At 42.8% G+C, this 16,364-nt stretch overlaps 1 protein-coding gene across 1 annotated transcript in view; it reads left to right on the top strand.

Moving 5' to 3' along the window:
* The window catches only part of LOC310642720 (potassium voltage-gated channel subfamily KQT member 1-like), a gene marked incomplete at its 3' end in the record, with an annotated part of 165,453 nt that extends 159,419 nt beyond the window's left edge, over window positions 1–6,034 (top strand). Inside the window, exon 17 of the mRNA XM_083366607.1 lies at window positions 5,924–6,034. Coding sequence (XP_083222733.1) covers window positions 5,924–6,034 — 111 coding nt within the window. The remainder of the gene's footprint in view (window positions 1–5,923) is intronic.
* Window positions 6,035–16,364: the final 10,330 nt, after the last annotated feature.

Here is a 16,364-nt window from a genome sequence, read left to right as displayed (position 1 = left end):
GTTTACATTTTCCTGTGCAACAAATCAATTCATTCCAGATTAGAATATTCATGGTGCTGGTGAAATAATCACCTTATTTTCTGGATCAGTTCTCATGCAGACCTGCTGGAAGAGTAGAGTAGAGTAGAGTAGAGTAGAGTAGAGTAGAGTAGAGTAGAGTAGAGTAGAGTAGAATAGAATAGAATAGAATAGAATAGAATAGAATAGAATAGAATAGAATAGAATAGAATAGAATACGGAATAGGAATAGAATAGGAATAGGAATATAGAAATACAGAATAGAATAGAATAGAATAGAATAGAATAGAATAGAATAGAATAGAATAGAATAGAATAGAATAGAATAAAATAGAATAGAATAGAATAGAATATAGAAATACAGAATAGAATAGAATAGAATAGAATAGAATAGAATAGAATAGAATAGAATAGAATAGAATAGAATAGAATAGAATAGAATAATATTAGAATAGAATAGAATATAGAAATACAGAATAGAATAGAATAGGATAGGATAAAATAGAATAGAATAGAATAGAATAGAATAGAATAGAATAGAATAGAATAGAATAGAATAGAATAGAATAGAATAGAATAATATTAGAATAGAATAGAATAGAATAGAATAGAATAGAATAGAATAGAATAGAATATAGAAATACAGAATAGAATAGAATAGAATAGAATAGAATAGAATAGAATAGAATAGAATAGAATAGAATAGAATAGAATAGAATAGAATAGAATAGAATAGAGATGGAAGGGACCTTGGAGGTCTTCTAGTCCAGCCCCCTACTCAAGCAGAAGAGCCCATATATACCATCTCAGACAAGTGACTGTTCAGTCTCTTCTTAAAAACCTCCAGTGATGTTCACCTTCACTTCTGTCTATAGACTATGTATTTCACAAACGAAGGCAAATATACAGTTTAGTGAGGGAAAAAAATGAATTTCCACAACTGCAGAATCGGGCTGCAGCATAACAAAATTGACAAAAGTGAAGGGGTCTAAATACTTTCTGAACACGCTATACGTGTCCCAGCACAACGTTGCAGAATTCAATTCTGAGTTGGTCATCAAATTTCTGGACCCGGTGACTGACTCAGATTGAATCCTGCAGTATGTATTTCAGTGAATATCGCCAAGGGCAACGTGTGATTTTATACAGTGATGCACAAGTAGAATTATTACTTAATCGAAATTATCAAATTTAATCAAACGAGAGCCAGTTTGATCTAGTGGTTAAGGCATCAGACTAGGAAATGGGAGGCCTGATTGGCTGAGGAATTCTGGGAGTTGAAGTCCACAAGTCTTAAAAGTTGCCAAGTTTGAAGACCCCTGTTCTAGTCCGACTTTAACCATGAAAGCCAGCTGGGTGACTTTCGGCCAGTCCCTGTCTCTTGGCCCAACCCACCTCGCAGGGTTGTTGTTGTTGGGAAAAATAGGAGGAGGAAGGAATGTTAGGCATCTTCACCACCTTAACTTCTTTGCAAAAATAAAAGGGTGAGATATAAACAAACAAACAAACGTTTTAATCAATTAAAGCATACAGTTTAACCAATTCATTTTGCACTTGTCTACGTAGCCAGGGAAAAAAGGCACACTGGACCTACTCTTAGATAAATGCAGAATAATTAATATTAATAATTAATAATTAAGCTGATGGCCGTCCTTTTCTTTAAAAAGAAACGTATGTCGTGGGGGGGGGAGCTACCTCTATCTCTTTTTTTCTCATGGAAAAAAAAATGTTCATTTTTAAACTTTTTCCCCTTTCTTTCCCACCCCCCAAAGAGATCCCTTTGCAGTGGCTGATGGGGGGCAGGAAACAAGATTCTTGCGTGTGTGAATTGAAACAGGAAAGGTAGATGGAAACCAAAACAAATGGAACTTTGTCTTTTTTTATTATTATTATTATTAAAAAAAACAAAACCCCGTTCCTGTGATCCAGGTCAGCAGAGCCCTCGAACACCTAACCTAAGACCGGGTGGGCCTGTTTTGGAGAAAGGAAGGGAGAGCTGGGAAATGATGGCAAATCACAGATAAGAACTAATGGGAAACTCAAACAAGATTATCCCATGGGCGAAAGGCTAGTTTTCCCTCCTCCCTCTCCCCCCATTTCTGCCTGACCCTTCGTGGCAATCCCCATGGAAAGAAATTGTGGAAACTGGATCTCCCTAGCATAGTATTTGAAGCCCCACCCCACCCCCTTGACGTCTGTCTTTGGTCCATTCTAGTGTTTTATTTAAGTGATAAGATCGGGTCAAGGCTACCTTAGTCAACAGCTCCATCCCTCCCATTGGCCAGCCAGACGCCTCTGGGGGGCTTTTCAATGAGAAATAAAAATAACCCGTTTCCCACTGTTGGGCCCATGCAAGGAATATTTGGAGGGGGGGGCTTGTCCTATCCTAGAAACACAACTGAGTCTTCAAACCTTATTATTATTTTATTATTAATAAAACTGTTGCTGCAGTGTGAAAGCATAGAGGGATGTGTGTTGTAGGTATTTGTTTAATTCCTTGTAATTCATTAATTCATCCTTTTCTCTCCAAGCCAGGGGTCTTCAAACTTGGCCCTTTTATGACTTGTGCCTGGCTGAGGAATTCTGGGAGTTGAAGTCCACGAGTCATAAAAGGGCCACGTTTGAAGACCCCCTGCTCCAAGCCCTCAAATATTGCGTCCTCCATTTTTCCTTACAGCAACTGTCATCATAAAAAAATAAGAAAAAAGCTAAGGAAATGATTGGTCCATTAGTGAGGGAAAGTGGCAAGAAGGTGACACGCAACAGGGAGATCTCGTCGCAGAATGGAAGCAGTTCCTAGGAAGGCCGCCTTTTGCAAATGACTGATGGCCAATTTGTCAATGCCAATGGTGTTCAAGTGGTGCTCCAGTTGTTTTGGGATTGTTGTTGCTGTTGTTGTTGCTGTTGTTGTTATTATTATTGATCATCGCACAGTCAGCCAGATGTTCAGACTGGATTTGGCATTTTTGTCTACCTATCGAGTCCTTACCAAGGACCCGGGATAGGCAGGTGTGGATGTTTGATGGTATTACAGATCTCGTCGCAGGATGGAAGCAGCTCCTAGTAAGGCCACCTTTTGCAATTGACTGATGGCGAATGCAGTGTATGCCTCCCAGCATACACAAAGGACAGCACAGCAGGAGGCTGATGGTGCAGATCAGCAGAGGGGCTGGACAGCTCCGGGCGATGACTGCCCACTCAGGATAAGCCTAATGACTTAAGCTGTTGACAGCCCCAGGCATGGTCAGCCTGGTGGGACGCCAGGATCTACACCCATTGTCACCTGCACTGGCAGGAAGCCCAGGTTTGAACTGATTGGATGCCATCCACCTGGGCAGGTACAAATAGACGCCAGGCTTCCCTGTTTCCCCAGTTCGTTCTGTTCAGAATAAACTCATCTTTACCCCAGCTCTGTGTCCGTCTCTATGTGAAGCACGCGACTTTACAGCGAACTTGTCAATGCCGATGATGGTGTCCAAGTGGTGCTCCAGTTGTTTTGGGATTGCATCCCAGGAGCCTATTACTGTTGGTACTACCCTTGCTTGCCTTTGCCACAGTCTTCCTATTTCTATTTGTAGGTCTTTGTATTCTGTTCTGTTGTTGTTGTTGTTATTGTTGTTATTCTACCCAGAGAATTGCCATGTCCTCTCTCAGAAAACGTTTTGCTGAGTTAGAGATCAGGATGGAAAGTTGAAAGGCTTATATGAGAAGCATTTATTCCAGACTCAAGGACCTGCCAAGATATCCTGACACAGCTGGTATTTGCAAAGGCTTTCCTTTAAAAAAACAAAAGTCATAGAATCTGAAGAAAAATTCCTTGGGATGAGGGGTCTCAGCCTGGGGTCTCCCTGCTTTAAATCCTCCAGGCCCTCACAGCTGTGTAAGCATCCGAGGCCCACTGGGAGGGACCAGGGCCGTGCCAGGAAAAGACGCCTCCGGGGTCCCAGCCTTGACCTCTGCCCTGGATTGGTGAGGCCTCCAGGTTCTCACACACGCGGATCCCTGCCACGGGCAACGGAGGAAGCGGAGAGCCACCGTTACGGGAGGAGCCCAGCGGACAATCCCAGATGACCGGGAGGGGACGGGGAAGATGTGCTTTTCAGGCACTGTTGCCGGAAGGAAAAGACACCATGAACAAAAGCACCGGACAGGTGCTCCTCCGTCGATGACTGCCATTGAGCCTGAGATTTCTGTCAGGCAGTTGTTAAGTTGCCCCATTGTATGAGCTTCTCTTGCCAGAGTTGTCAAGTGAATCCGTTGTTCAGTTAGGAACACGGTGGTTAAGTGAGTCTGGAGGGTGGATACAGTGAAAGGGGAAATGGACGAGCAGCACCCAAACTTACGAGTATGTATTTATGTATTGCGGTATTTTTGTGGATTTGTTTGTGGAAGAAATGGAAAAATAAAAAAAATAAATATTTATAATAACGAAAAATTGGCCACTTGGCAATCAGGGTGTATTTGTGATGGCTGCAAAATCCCAGGATCGTTTCATCACCGTTTGCAACCTTCCCTGCAAAGTCAATGGGGGGGGAGGGGAGGGGGAGACGAGCGGGATTCGTTTAACAACTGCCTGATTCACTTCACCATTGCAGTGATTTACTGAACAATCATGGCAAGAAAAGGGTTTTAAAACGAGGCAAAAACTAGGTTAAGCCATTAAACTAGGTTCTTAAAGTAACAAGGCAAGTTTTATGCAGGTTGTATGAAGAGGCCTCGGCAAATCCTATGGGAGTAGAATTCATGTATTAATGGAGAAAATTCTTAAAGTGAACATAAAGATTAAACTAGAAACTTTCCTTCCGGGTCTAATGGAAAGAAAACTGGGTATTACCAATTAGACTGACTTGCCGGAAGAGAAATGGCGAGTGCGCGCTACTATAGCAATGTAAAAAGTTGAGATTTGATTTTAATGTCTGATTTTACTGCAACAGGCAGAGTCGGAAGTCAACGCCTTTTGTGTCTCTCTCTCTCCCCCCCACTTTTTCACACCTTTTTTGTTTTGCCTTTCTCTACTGTTGTACCCTACTATTTGCTTTTGTATTTTCACGCTTTGTGTTATAAATGAATAAAACTAATTTTTTTTTTAAAAAAAAAGCAAAGGCAGTGTTAAAAATGTGCAGGACTTCAACTAGACTTCAGTTAGAGATACCATCTTGCCATTTCTGAACCCCCTCCCTTAAGAGTTCCTGGTTTTGTGCCAAAGTAAGTATTCTTACTTTTTTTTTTTTGGCAGGATTTTCATTTTACCCCTTTGCAAGAAAAATAATAATAATAATCTTAAAAATCCCAGGTTTTATCATGGCTTTGGTATTGCTGGAAAATGCATGGTGGGGAGGCGGGGGGGGGGCTTTTTCCAATGTGACAATTAATGCCTAATGCTCCGTGTCTGAAAATATGAATAGGATTTCCTATTGTTTCAATGTTTGTCTGGGATTACAATTAATTGAAATGTTCATTTGACTGGATCTGTAAGAGAAATTAGCTCCCAGATATAATAATGAAAATATTTCTGTGGTTGTACCAGAATAATCACCTGGTTTTTAATGGACTGGTTGTGTTTAAGCTATCACAATCTAAAAGCTCAGTGGAAAAGTTGTTCTGTTGCTGGAAGTGTGATCCGGTTTGCTGTTATTTCTTCTTTGAAATCCATTCCATAAAACAGGGATGGGGAAGCGTGGCCCTTGTGGACTTCAGCTCCCAGAATTCCTAAGCCAACCTGGCTGGCTCAGGAATTCTGGGAGTTGAAGTCCACAAGCCATGAAAGGGCCCTGGTTCCCCCTCCCTGCCATAAAACAAGTTCTTGGCAGATTTAGCACGAGAATCAATTCCTGGTTTGAAGGATGATTGACATATGCCTCAATCAGCAAAGTGACAGACGGTGTGCCTTCTGGTTTCCCAACAGGTCACCCAGATTGACCAAAAATTACATGACATCATGGATGCTCTCCACACTCAGCTTGGGAAGCCATCACAGGGACAGGCTTCCTCTTCAGCTAAGGGGTTACAACCCTGAACCAGCATCTCAACCAGGAGACGTAAACTTATCTCAACCGTCTTTGCTTCCTTTTCCCATTTCATAAGTTACCAGAGTTGATGTTGGCTTCCAGATGGCATCAAGAAGAAGACCGTGATGAAACCGGCCTGCCTGCCGTTCAGTTTAAGCCACGTTCCTTCCTTATGTCTGCCCTGTGCACGATGAGATAGAACCAACAAGTTGGAGAAGATCTACAAGGATCACCAAAGGCTTTCTTCCAGCTCTAAGACTTGATCGCTTCTATGTTCTTGGACAGGGGGGCCTCTGAGGGCACGCACCATCTCCTCCTCTGGATGCTACTTCTAAGGAGGAAAACGCCGTCTGATTCATGCTGATTCATATTGGAACGCTGCTATCATGTCTCCCCTAATATATAATTCTCATGTTTCCCCTGCTGTAATTACCACATGTCATTAATAGGTTTTCTGAAGTCCTCAACGTATTTTTTTTTTTACCCTTTCCTTCCTTCCATAACTGTGAATGTTTCTTCATGTTTAATAGACATACTCTATATACTTCCTTTCCCGTTAATACATAAATAAATTGTTTTTCTGAAAAAAAAGAAGAGAGCAGCAAACTGGGGCAAACAAGAGAAATAGGATATCGATCTTCTATTTCCCTATTACAAAGACATTTTTAAAAATATATGCTGTCAGTTAACGATGATAAACAATAAATAATGTTGCAGGATCCAATCTGAGCCAGTCACCCGGACCAGAGTTTTAGTCTTCTGAGCTTTCGAACTCGTGCCCGTTCCTCAGGAAGAACTTCTCTCGACCAGACGAAACCTCTGATTCCGGTGACCGATTCAGATTGGATCCTGCAACCTTATCCTGGGGACAGGCATATTTGCCTTCCTGATGAATAATCCGTATCTAATAGATTTTTTTTTTTTTACAAAGGAAAAGTTTTCAAAAGCGTGTGGGATATTCCAGGCATAGCTGCTTTGTGGTATTTATTTTTTCCCTTTGCTTGCTTGTTTTACTGAATCATTTTGTGGACAGCCCAGCCATGCTCTGTGTCAGTCAGAGGAATTATTTATCCCCGAGAAATCTCGCAAGAAAGCTAAGCAATCTCTTCGCCTCTTAGGGCTGTTTGTAAGGACTTTGAAGTCGAGGAGAAAGACAGGCGATCTGAACACATTTTTGTAACTGTAGGGAGTGCTGAGAGTCCGTGTGAAATTAGTTCAGAAGACAAACTCAAGGGTGCAAAACCCGTGCTTTCTTTCAGCTGGCTTTTCTCTCCTCTGCGTCCCGTGGGATCCTTACACAACGGACTCACAGAATTGTTCGACTTCACGCTGCCTCCCAGAATCGCGGTTCTGTCCACATTTCCAAAGGAGCAAGCTCTCCACAGCCCACAAAAGCAGGGTGGGTGTCTTTGTTTGTTTTTTAGAATTGTGCATCAGAGACAAATGTGACAACAATCTGGTTCAAGTTCACAATGTTTATAGAGTCGACCACTTAAGCCAACTGCATATCATGTTCACCAATAAAACAGCAGTTTAGTTCAGATTTAAATGGGGAAGGATCAACTCCCACAATGAGTTGTCTCATGGCAACTTGGCTGTGGCTAGTGATCTCGTGCCACATTGGCCGTGCCGAGGTGGCTTCGCCGAGTTGTCCCATTGCATCCCTGGCTTTCCCCCCCCCTTGTGATTTTGTCAATCTGCAAACACTGCCAGGCGCCACTTACGGGGTGTGTTAATTCTGTGTGGCACGTGGATGGATCTGTGGCAGTGGCGCAAGGGAAGTACAGGAGGCGACATTATCTCACTAAAAAAGAACGATGTAAATGGACATTACAATTAACCAACTTTTCTGAATTTTTTAAAATTATATATTGTATGAACGTGTGAGGGTTTTGTTTTTTTTTGAAATGTCCATGCAGAATTGTTTATATAACAGAATTCAATTTGTCTTGTGCCTCCGGAAAGAATTTAAACGTCCCATTGCTGGGAAATGTTGCAAATAGCCATCTCACTTGCAAGGATGACTACTAAAGATGCCTTAGATATTTTTGATAGATTTGCCCAATGTTTCGTCCTGCCCGTTCCTCCCCCAGTGATCCCAGCAATGAGTGAGAAATTGCCTAAGTTGTTACAAGCGCCAACTCTGAGGGTTGGCCTCCATCTGGGAGAGAGACTGCTGCGCGTTACACAGCCCCAGGGAGGGTGGTAGGTAAGGAAAAGAGAGGAAGTGGGCCTTATTTTAGCTAAATTAAAACGTGTAAAATAGAAGCCACTGCTAATTAGGTCATGGGAAATAAAAGCAAGAAAGGGCAACTTTATAAGGTGTTTCTGCTGAGAAAAGAGAAGACTGAACTGATCATTTCTGGATCTAGTAATTTAAGAAAGGTACATAAGTGGATAGATAGATAGATAGATAGATAGATAGATAGATAGATAGATAGATAGATAGATAGATAGATAGACAGACAGACAGGACAGAGGTGACACACACACACACACACACACGTGTGTGTGTGTGTGTGTGTGTGTGTGTGTGTGTGTGTGTGTGTGTGTGTGTGTGTGTAAATTATTCAAATTGCTAATAAAGAATTTGGGAGGCTGATATGGCCATTTCGAACTTATTTTGTTCTCATCAGTCAGTCATACCCTTTATCTGAGATTCGAACCTGGGCTAATTATATATTAGGCAGTTGTTTTAACCCCTAGGCCACAGGCTCTTTCTCTCTTTATTAGCTAGGAAGCAAAAAGACTTGACAAATACTTAACACACACACACACACACACACACATATATATGTATATGTGTGTGTGTGTATATATATGTATGTATGTATATATATATATATATATATATATATATATATATATATATATATATACACACACACACATATATACACAGAGAGAGACAGACACAGACAGATAGATATAAATAAATGATAGAGAGAGAGAGAGAATTCTATATGAATATATATATATATATATATATATATATATATATATATATATATAACAACAACATATATATATATGTGTGTGTGTGTGTGTGTGTGTGTGTGTGTGTGTGTGTGTGTGTAAATTTTAGATTGCTAACAAAGAATTTGTTTGGGGCCTAGCAAGGTAATCTAAATAGTTAACAAGCATTTAACACACCTAGGGATAGATGATTAGAGAAAGATATGATTTATATATACAGAGAGAGAGATGACAAAGGAGATGATATAGGTATAGATAGAAGAGAGAGAGGGAAAAAAAGATTTGCCCGATTAGCACAACGTGTATCAGCTACGGACCTGAACGTGGCTTGAGGGACCCAGCCTGGCATCATTAGAAGCAGCCACTGTAGTCCAACAGTTGCTCCCCTCACAAGCAGTGAAATCTTCTCGATCCTGAAATTACATTATTACCATAATTCCCTGGGGGATAAGCTGCTATGCGTGAGCTGCCCAGCCAGATTTCCCAATTCATTTCACTTCTTGTCTACCGCTTTCCTCCTCCTGCCCCAGCCCCAACTTAGCTGGCTTAGCAGTTGCACTTTCCACATTTTTCGGGGGCTGAAAGCTGTTGAATGCGATCATTGTCCCAGTAAGCATATTATGGCTGGTACCATCCACAGCCAGCCTTCTGCAAGCTGCTTTGCTTCCGTGAGATGACAGGGAGCAGAGAGGCTGGCATGTGACGGCCCTGCGGGAAGGGCAACCCAGCGTCCTTCCCTTTTCCTCAATTCCTTCCTTCCTAAGCTCCTTTACGGTAAGAAGCGGCTTTGGGGAGACGGGTGCCGCACAGGGGCACGCGTGTCTCCTGGTGACTCGGCAGAGCGAGCGGCAAATGTCCAGATCTGGCCTTTGGGAGAAGAATTGCGCCGGAGGCCATATTTGGTAACCGAAGCATTATTCCAGAGGCATCTGTTCCGTCAGCTTGGAAACAGCTACGGGCAGTTGTCAGCCACCACGTTACAAAAAAGATGTTGAGGCTTTGGAAAACCTGCAAAGAAGAGCAACTAAGATGATTAAGGGCAGGTGGTTCCACTGGTTAATTGTTCTCACTGTCAGGAAACTTCCCCTTAAAATTCTAGGTTGTTTCTCTCCTTCATTGGATTCCATCTGTTGCTTCTTGTCCTGCCTTCAGGCGCTTTGGAGAAGGGGTCAACCCCCGCTTCTCTATGACGTCACCTCCAATACTGGAGGACTGCTATTAACTAATATCAACACTATTGAACAGGTGGACAAAACCAAACCCAAGCCAAGATAGCAGCTACCAAAGTCTCATTCCCTCCTTGCTCCTCCTTTTATGACTCAAACTTTCAAGTTCGAGTCATGAAAGTCGTGAGTCAAGAGACTGGACCGCCCCTTGTCTGAAATGCTATAGGGACTCCTGCTTGAGCAGGGGGCTGGACTAGAAGACCTCCAAGGTCCCTTTCAGCTCTATTCTGATTGTTGTTTAAGTCTTCCTTAAAAATATGTATTTGCCAGGAATACACCGCAGTGGGTGTGCCCTTCCTCCCATCCATGTGTTACAGGCATTTGTCTTGTTTTTCGCAAAAGAGAGAGAGAGAAAAATCTGAGCAATGGCTAAGAGGAAAAAGCGGCAACTGTTGTGCGGAAATCCTGCATTGGCTGTCCCCAAGAAAGGGCAGGGTGGGCCTAATTCCTCAACTGGGGTCTTTTTCGTGCAGCTGAATCCGTCGCTAGCAGCTGGAGGTGGGGACCGCAAGGGATCCTAGCAGGACCTCAAAGTGAGGATCTCTTTGCTCGTTTATCCTTTGTCAATGTTGCATTCGCCAGGAGATTACAACGCGAAGATGGGTAAATTCCCCTTGCTGAGCAAGACGGTGGTTAAATGAGTTTTGCCCCATTTTACGACTCTTCTCGTAACAGTTGCTAAGTGAAACATCCCCCTTGTTACGTTAGCCACACGGTCCTTAAGTGAATCTGACTTCCCCGTTAACTTTGCTTGCCCGAAGGTTGCGAAAGGGGATGACGTGAATCTCAGGACGCTGCCAGCGTCATAAATATGAGTCAGTTGCCAAGCACCTGAATTTTGACCATGTGACCGGGGGGATGCTGCAACGGTTGTAAGTGTGAAAAACGGCCATCGGTCGCTTTTTTCAGTGGCATTGTAACTTTGAACAGTCCCTAAATGAACTGTTGTAAGTAGAGGATAGTTATTTGGCTGCCTTACGACTGCTGGCCCACTCGGAATCTGCTCCTGAGCTCTCCGTGGTGGGGCAAGCTAGCTCCGTGCCAGAAAGAAAGATGGGCGGCATCCTGCAGCGTCCTCTGGGCCTTCCTCCCTCCTCCGAAGTCACCTCTCAAGCGGGTGTCACATCCAGGAAGGTCCAGGGCCGACAGGATCCTTTCCAGACGAACAAAGCGCCAGCTTATCTTCCCACCGAGGTGGTACCTATTTATCTACCCGCAGAGAACAGGCTTTAAAACGGCTAGGTTGGCAGAAGCTGAGGTGAGTGACAGGAGCTATTCTATTCTGTTCTATTCTATTCTATTCTATTCTATTCTATTCTATTCTATTCTATTCTATTCTATCCCATTCCATATATTCTATTCTATTCTATTCTATTCTATTCTATTCTATTCTATTCTATTCTATTCTATTCTTTATTTTATTCTTTATTCTATTCTATTCTATTCTATTCTATTCTTTATTTTATTCTTTATTCTATTCTATTCTGTGTAATTCTCTATTCTATTCTATTCTATTCTATTCCATTCCATTCCTTCTATTCTATTCTATTCTATTCTATTCTATTCTATTCTATTCTATTCTATTCTATTCTATTCTATTCTATTCTATTCTATTCTATTCATTCTGTTCTGTTCTGTTCTGTTCTATTCTCATATCTTGAACATTTAGAAAACACAATGCATAGTGTTATCCAAAGAGGAAAGCGTTGCTTCCGTATTATATGTTGGGTCTTCACAAGGACCTTCTCTCCAAAGTTCCCTGCCAAAGACTGGCCACACCCTCAAGTTCCCCAACGCTTGCACCACAGTAATTGTGTTCGTGTTTGTGGTGCCCTGAGTGTTTCTTCAGCCTGTCTGCAGTGGGAGAAGTCGAAACATCTCCTCATCCTAGCACAGCTGTCGTCTAGAACAGCCTTTGAATGCGCACCATGCCATGTGCTCTACACAGGACAGATATTCTCCTTGTTTGGAGCATTGTGCAGTGTGTGTTGTCTGCCCAGGGAGACTGGCGTGCTGGGGCCCTTTCCGTACCAGTCTAGGTCAGCTGTTCCAAAGCCAGCGATTCTTCCCTCTTTGGCTACCCTTTTTAACGCTGCCAGGCGAGCTCCGATTTCAGCAAAGAATCTGATGGTCGCCTGGTGAGTGGATCACTCATAATAGAAGCTTTGTTCCCCAAACACTTCAAACCTGCTCAGCTTCCTTCGAGGGCTGCAGCTTACTGGTTTTCAATTAATGACGCTGACGTTGTTATTACAAATCGTACCAATTCTGGGCAGATCCTATTATTTGGGAAGGTTAGGATTCTCTGCCGGATATGTGAGTTTGTTTAAGAAGTCCCGGAGGCTTTGATTTTGGCGCATTCTTGCACTTAAAAGGTGTGGAGGAGAAGCAAAACAAGACTTCTGAACAACCAGCTCCCTCTGTGTGTGTGTGTGTGTGTGTGTGTGTGTGTGTGTGTGGTTTTTTTTAATGAGTATCTTAAGAGGTTCACAGTCTCAAGGTCACGAGATTACAATCCCTTTACATTCAATTTGTAATCTGAGGGTCCCCACAAAGTATAGGATGTGTAGGTCTTTGTTTTTCCCATTCACCAAAAGCCCTGTTGAGTCCGGCAGAAGGACAGAGCTTGGTAGAAGAGTTGGGGCTGAAAATGATTGAAGGTGTCTCCACATCCACATGACCACCGTCTCCCCCTTTCAATTTCCTTCCCCCCTCCATCTCTGGGCCAGATCCAAACATTTGCTCAGGAAAAAAGAGAGGCCGGAGCAAAGGACGGTGTCTTATCTCTTCCTGTTTCATTGCTCGCATGGGTGGGAAGGGCAGAGGATTTGAAGAGAATCAGACAGGACCTTCATGGATGTCACCCCAAGACCAGAGGCCCCCCCCCCAACCTTTTGGGCACCGGGGACCAGTTCCGTGGAGGGAGGTTTTTCCATGGACCGGAGGGTGCATAGTTTTGTGTGCTTCCTGCATCCCACGGATGGGGCTTCACTTGTTTGTGCGGACCAGTTGCTGGCATGCCGCGGCCTGGTACAGGTCCACAGACCGGGGGTTGGGAACCCCTGGCCAAGACCATTTTTGGAATACAGGTAGTCCTCACTTGAGCCCCAAAAATTTCTGTTGCTAAGCTAGACAGTTCTTCAGCGAGTTTTTGCGGCCCGTTTTGCGGCCTTTCTTGCTGCAGTTATTAAGGGGATCGCAGCGCTTGTTAAGTTCAATAAATCCAGCTTCCCCCTGGACTTTGCTTGTCAGAAGGTCACAAAAGGTGATTTACATGAACTTGGGACACCGGAACCGTCGTAAATATGAACCACTTGCCAAGTATCCAAATTCCGATCGGGTGAGAATCGAACTCCTGGCAGTGGGCAGAGTCAGCCTGCAATACTGCATTCTAACCACTGCGCCACCACAGCTCACAATCTTTGAAGGATTCTCCCAGAGAAGAAGGTGTAACTTCTGGGTGTAAGACAAGACCCAATGGGTGGAGATTTAATAAAGAGAAATCCATATTCAAACCAAGAAGGAATTTCCTGACTGCGGGAACTGTGAAGCAAAGAACCTCTTCTCTCCTGGAGTCATGAAGGCTCCACACTGGAGGTTTTCAAGCAAACATTAGACAGCCATTTGTCCAGGGTGATCTGAGAATTCCTGTCCTAAGGAGATGGTTGGACTAGATGACCTCCAAAGTCCCTTCCAACTTTAGAATTGATTCTATTGTTGATACCTCAGGCTGAGGATCTTCTGTCCCTTGCAAGGAGAAATTGGGCACAGGATGCTCCTGCATATGGTTCAGCTCAGCCTTTCTTAATCCCATTTTTGCTCCAAGAAAAACTCACCCCACAGATGTTGTAGAGGACAAAAGCACTTTAATCAATTAAAGGTAGTAGCAGCAACAATGAAAAAGCAAAAACAAGACCTCGTATTAAACCTGGACAGTGCTAAAATGAGAGGTCTCCATTATGATGAAGAATGCATGATTCTTTTTTAACACAATGTAAAATAAAAAGTCACACGTCCTTTGAGTTTGGCTCCACTTCTGTTCCACAAAAGTCTTCTAAGCCCCATCATGGAATCAGGAGGCTGTTCAACCAAGAGACAAACGCAGCCAGAAATTAAGCAACTTGGTGAAACTAGAAGGGGCCGAATTGCAATTTAGGAAAGCAGAGGTTAATTATATTGTTTTGACGCTTGGAGCCTGGCCAGGACATTGGAGGCAAACACCTGTAGTGTTGCGAAAGCTGGCATGAAAAAAAATAAGCAACTAAGAGAAGGAAATTTCCCTTCCAAGCCTTGTTCTGCTAGATTGGCAACTTCAGACGGAATATTTTGAATTCTAACATTTGAAACAGGTCCGCAGCTGTGAAATGGATGGGGTGGAAGGCTTGCATATAAGATGGGTGGGGCTTAAACCACTCCATCCGTAGACACCATCTTGACTTTTCTGACCACAGCGGGCAGATCAAAGTTCCTTTTCTTCCATAGGAATAGCGATAGCACTTAGACTTATATACTGCTTCACAGTGCTTTACAACAGGGCTCCTCAACCTTGGCAACTTTAAGGCTTGTGGACTTCAACTCCCAGAATTCCTCAGCCAGCTGGCTGAGGAATTCTGGGAGTTGAAGTCCACAAGCCTTAAAGTTGCCAAGGTTGAGGAGCCCTGCTTTAGAACATCATGGGGCATTTAAAAAAAATAATGGGTGGGACTACCAACAGGAGCTCATAACCATCCTGTGAGTTTTTTCACACACATATGCACATAACCATTCCTGATTGGTCCTGAGACACATAAAGGTTTAGCTATAACCACACGCAAGTTTCAAAAAGGGAGCATTTGTGATTTCCTGATAATCCAAACCAGATACTCTATACTTCTCCAATTAAGTTCATTTAGTATCCTACCCATTGAATGCAACTTGAACGGAGCTAGGTATATCCAAATGTGATTTTATAGACATTTCTTTGTACATTGAGGCAGATTGCAACTGCCAGGACATAACTGTATCTGGTACCGTCCTATTTTCATATCCTAACATTGGGTGGGGGGGAGAAACCTGCTTTCTTTATCAAAGAAATTAACTCAACTGCACAATAAGAGACTGTATGTTGGTGATACTGACTTATATATAAAGCAGAGCTGGAAGGGACCTTGGAGGTCTTCTAGTCCAGCCCTCGGCTTAAGCAGGAGAACCTACACCATCTCAGACAGGTGATTGTCTAGTCTTTTCTTAAAGATCTCCAGTGATGGGGCACCCACGATTTCTGGTGGCAAGCTGTTCCACTGGTTGATTGTCCTCACTGTCAGAAAGTTTCTCCTTAATTCCAGGTTGCTTCTCTCTTTGATCAAATTATTTCTTAATTCTCCAAATAGGTTACTCTCAGTATATTTCTGAGGCTGCTTAAAGCTTGCTGCCAACTTTTTTCCATTATAAACTCCTGTTTATAAGAGAGATGAGAACTAAATGTCTATAAATCATACTTTAAAATGCCTGATCGGATCGGATCTACTGATCAGATCTACTGATTTCAGCAGATGATGAAATCTCTTATTCTCGTCCTAGTAAAAACTTCTTAAATTAGAGATCAACATTTGAGGATTAGATTAGATAACCTTGATTGTCATTTTTTTTCCTGTGGGCACAATGGCACACATTAAAAATGAAATTTAGTTGCTTGCTCTCAAAGTGTACACGTACATAACACACATTTAAAACATACTATATACAGCATACTGTATGTATAGACCTACATCCTTAGATATAAGCAGCATATAAATATAAATATTATGTAGACATGTGGATTCCTTGGCAGTAAGAAGCAAAGATTTCCCATTGCTGCCTTCAAGCTAGGACTTCAAATTCTTAAGGACTTCTGGTCTGCCTCCCATCCAACTACTAACCTGGCCCAATCCTGCTTAGCTTCTGACAAAGCACCATCGGATGCAGCCATTTACTACAACCTCTGCTCTTCTGCTAATTCGGGAAGGTTTATATCAACTGTTTAGATGTATAAAACCTGCTGCTCTTTATGTCGTTGGCCTTGATAGCAGACTGAAGGATGATAACGCAAAAAGGGGGATTTCTCTGAAGCCCTATTGGCAGGTTCAGTCTATAGAGGTTTGTTTAGCCAAGCTATAGG

This window comes from Vipera ursinii, assembly GCF_947247035.1.
Source record: "Vipera ursinii genome assembly, chromosome: 6".
Classification (NCBI taxonomy): Eukaryota; Metazoa; Chordata; class Lepidosauria; order Squamata; family Viperidae; genus Vipera; species Vipera ursinii.
The sequence above is the reverse complement of the archived record's forward strand: the minus strand, read 5'-3'. Positions and strand labels throughout refer to the sequence as shown.